The 4,293-nt window shown below is 49.9% G+C and overlaps 1 protein-coding gene across 1 annotated transcript; it reads left to right on the forward strand.

The window, feature by feature from the left end:
- The first annotated feature begins 323 nt into the window (after positions 1–323).
- chrm2a (cholinergic receptor, muscarinic 2a) lies at positions 324–2,988 on the forward strand. The gene is made up of 2 exons (XM_063218011.1): positions 324–527; positions 1,513–2,988. Exons 1-2 carry the CDS (start codon positions 336–338, stop codon positions 2,986–2,988), a joined length of 1,668 nt encoding a protein of 555 aa, XP_063074081.1. The 5' UTR covers positions 324–335.
- The last annotated feature ends 1,305 nt before the right edge of the window (positions 2,989–4,293 follow it).

A 4,293-nucleotide genomic window follows, 5' to 3' on the forward strand; every position in this document is an offset into this window, starting at 1 on the left:
AGATAGGGGGCCACGAATGGGGTCCCCACTACATTGTATATATTGACTAGGGGGCCCTTTCAGATTACTCTTTTCCTGGCCTCAGTGAAAACTGTCAGCGGCCCCCTGGTTACGCTCGGTAATGAAATGGAATGGAATGGACATGTGACCCGGTTATTCAATTCAGTCTATTTTTTTCTTCTTCTCTCTTCCTCACAGGTCTTAAGGCCTTAAAGGAAAACAGGAGGTTCCAGTCCAGTCCAGACAGAAGAAGAGAGCCACGTCCATCCCTATAGGCAAGCATAGAGCAGACCGGCCCACGGCCCCGGCCTCCGGCCCCCGGCACCGGCTCAGAGATGGATGTGATCAACTTCACCTACTGGAACTCCTCCTATTGGAACGTTTCGGATGGCAACTCCACGGAGGCCGGTGACCACACGCCGGCCAGCCCCTACAAGACGGTGGAGGTGGTGTTCATCGTGCTGGTGGCCGGCTCCCTTAGCCTGGTGACAGTCATCGGCAACATCCTGGTCATGCTCTCCATCAAGGTTCGTCCCGCATTACTATTTTTGCATTCTCAAGTCCCGATCAAAGTGTTCTGACCATAATGTGTAATAACTGAAATGGTGCATTGAAGTTATAAAAGAAAGTTTTGTTTCCAACCATAATTTGTAATCACTGAACCAGTTTGGAGAAATTATTGAATTCAAAAGTTTTGTAACAAACAAACACATACTTTCTAACCATAATGTAGCTGAAGTAGTGAGGTGAAATAATTTATAACAAATAATTTAGAAAAGAATAATTTACAAACAAAATGGTCCCTTCTTATAAGCTTGTTTTTAGTACATTAGGAGACAATTTTCCAGAGGTGTCAAAAATGTGGTTCAGAAGCAAAAACCCTGCTACAATATCCAGATGAATTCACTGAGCAACTGGTCTACCTGTCTTGAATACTTATTGATAATCATTTTGATTCTGATGTTGATTCAGAGCGGAAAGGGTTTAATTTTTGGAACCTGGGATTGATATTTCAGTATCTCACCTCTTCTGCCCACCAAACTTGCTTTGTTGACCATTATGTCAGAATAACTGGAGTAGTGGGATGAAATGAATTCATCCATTCAAAACAAAGGATGACCATTTGGGGGAGGATCCTTTTCATCCTACCAGTTTGTTTTCTGGCCATCATGGGCAGAAATCTTTACTAAACAGTCAAATACTGATAGAAATTCCAAACTTGGCACAAATACTTTATTTTAGACATTACCTTGGACATTTCCATAGGAAGTAAACAACCCATTTGAAATTCAAGATGGCCTTCCATTTTTCCAGATGGTTGTCATACAGACTTTGGGTAACAATTTATTTTCTTATATACTGTACTGTATATGTATGTGTGTGGGCATTTTTGCCATTATTTCGACAGGACAGCATGAGAGGTGACAGAAAGTGAGTGGGAGAGAGAACCCGGGTCGCCGGGTTAGGCTACGGCAGGGCCACTAATTTTTTTCTTTCCTTTATCCATTCAAGGTCAACCGGAGCCTGCAGACGGTGAACAACTACTTCCTCTTCAGCCTGGCCTGCGCCGACCTGATCATTGGCCTTTGCTCCATGAACTTGTACACGGTGTACATAGTGATTGGCTACTGGCCCCTGGGGCCTGTGGTATGTGACCTGTGGCTGGCGTTGGACTACGTGGTGAGCAACGCGTCCGTCATGAACCTCTTGATCATCAGCTTTGACCGCTACTTCTGCGTGACCAAGCCTTTAAGCTACCCCATCAAGCGCACCACCAAGATGGCGGGCATGATGATTGCTGCCGCCTGGGTGCTGTCGTTCATCCTGTGGGCGCCCGCCATCTTGTTTTGGCAGTTCATCGTTGGCGGACGCACGGTGCCTGACAAGGAGTGCTACATCCAGTTCTTCTCCAATGCGGCGGTGACATTCGGCACAGCCATCGCTGCCTTCTACCTGCCCGTCATCATCATGATCGTGCTCTACTTTCAGATCTCTAGGGCCAGCAAGAGCCGCGTCAAGAAGGACACCCGCAAACCGCCCGGCGCCAACCCAGCGGTGGCTGCGGCAGCTGTGTCGCCTAGCCAGGTGCGAGGCCACGTGGCCAAGCCCACCAACAACAATGTCACCACCAGCGGCGGCGGAGGTGGTGGTGGTGGTGGTGGTGGAAGTGAGGACCCCAACCGGGGCCAGTCCACTGAGGACACGGCCAACCAGCACGATGGCACGAAGCTCCAGAACGGTAAAGGGCCCTCTGGGAATGCTGGCGACGGAGAGACGGAGGCGGACGACGCGCCCAAGGACAACGGGATCCACGGGGACGGCGAGGAGAAAGACAGCTCCAACGACTCCACATCCGGGAGCGCGGCCACAGCCCACAACCAGAAGGAAGAGGACGCCGCCACGGCCACCACGTCCCGCGACGGCACCGGCGGACGGGCAGGAGGAGGCGGCGCCGGCGCCGAATCCGGCAGCCAGCCCGTCACCCGGCAGCGCTCCAAGTCGGGCGGCTCCAAGCTGACCTGCATCAAGATCGTCACCAAGTCCCCGAAGGGCGACTGCTACACGCCGTCCAACGCCACGGTGGAGATCGTGCCCAGTGGCGGCGGTGGCGGCGGAGGAGGAGGAGACGCCGCCAGCGTGGACAAGCAGAACCACGTGGCCCGCAAGATCGTCAAGATGACCAAGCAGGCGCCGCCGGCCAAGAAGAAGAAGAAGAGCATGCCCTCGCGCGAGAAGAAGGTCACGCGGACCATCATGGCCATCCTGGTGGCCTTTGTGGCCACATGGACGCCCTACAACGTCATGGTGCTCATCAACACCTTCTGCGCCAGCTGCATCCCCAACACCGTCTGGACCATCGGCTACTGGCTATGCTACATCAACAGCACCATCAACCCGGCCTGCTACGCCCTCTGCAACGCCACCTTCAAGAAGACCTTCAAGCACCTGCTGCTCTGCCAGTACAAGAACATACGCTCGGCCAGATGAACATGAGAGTGTGTGTGTGATGATGAGCCTGTGTGTGTGTACGTGGGTGTGTGTATGTGTGTGTGTGTCTGTGTGTGTGTGTGTGTGTGTGTGTGTGTGTGTGTGTGTGTGTGTGTGTGTGTGTGTGTGTGTGTGTGTGACGTGTGTCTGTGTGTGTGTGTGTGTCTGTGTGTGTGGTTCACCTGCAGTGTATGTTTGTGTATGTGTAGGTGAGTGGATATTTGTGTGTTCATATTTTGTGTGTGTTTCGTTTTGTGTCAGTGCTGTTATATCTGGTTGGATGTCTGCATTCCGGTTTGATTTATTTCTGCAGTTTGAATGAATGAGCACACCAGTGTGTGTGTGTGTGTGTGTGTGTGTGTGTGTGTGTGTGTGTGTGTGTGTGTGTGTGTGTGTGTGTGTGTGTGTGTGTGTGTGTGTGTGTGTGTATGTGTGTCTATGTGTCGGTGTGTATGGGCATATGGGTGCGCGTCTGTGTGAATGTGCGTGTCCGTTTGTGTCTGTGTGTGTGCACATTATGATGACAGGCAGGAAACAGAGAGAGAAGGTGAGAGAACAAGTGGCGATGTATTTCGTCCTTTTTTTATAGTTTTGTTCATTTTTTTTCTTGTCTTTCGTAAAGAAAAACAATCTGTCGTGGCACTTTATAAAATGCAAACTGCAGCTGCCAGAGTAGAAGAAACGTCCCTGAATGCCTTGATCTCCGATGCAGCGAGCCGAGAAGGTTGGTTTGGGAGGCGGGGGGGTGGGGGTGGGGCTGTAGGAAAACCTTGAAAAAAATCTACGGATATCCTCGTGGCGGACAGATATAAAACAAACAGCTGTGGCAAAGCAATCCCACAGAACACGAATCGTCTCCAGCAGAGAGGGAGAGAGTGCAGGTTTATTTTATTGACTACTTGTCAACTTGTGTTTTAATCAAAGTCGGAGAATAGAAAGAGAGCTACAGATTTCAGTGTGGCATTGGTTGGTGTTCTCGCTCAGCTTGCGACAAAGGAGTCAGGTTGAACAGGAGAACTTTTGGATGGTGGGCTCTGTGCTGCTTGTTTCATAACATAACTACTAGGGAAAATAGGGCTGACTGACCCATCAAACCCTACCGGTTTGTTGGTCAGTATAAATTGATCCCTGTAAATATAAATATAAATATAATATATGTGTGTGAGTGTGTGTATATACATACCTATATATAATTTAATGTACAGTATGTTTAAAAATGTCTGTGGTGGTGTTCTTTGCTTGTGTGTTTGTGTGTGTATGTGTGTGCATGTGCGTGTGCGTATGTGTGTGTGTGCGTGTGTGCGT

Source organism: Engraulis encrasicolus, chromosome 15, assembly GCF_034702125.1.
Source record: "Engraulis encrasicolus isolate BLACKSEA-1 chromosome 15, IST_EnEncr_1.0, whole genome shotgun sequence".
Classification (NCBI taxonomy): domain Eukaryota; kingdom Metazoa; phylum Chordata; class Actinopteri; order Clupeiformes; family Engraulidae; genus Engraulis; species Engraulis encrasicolus.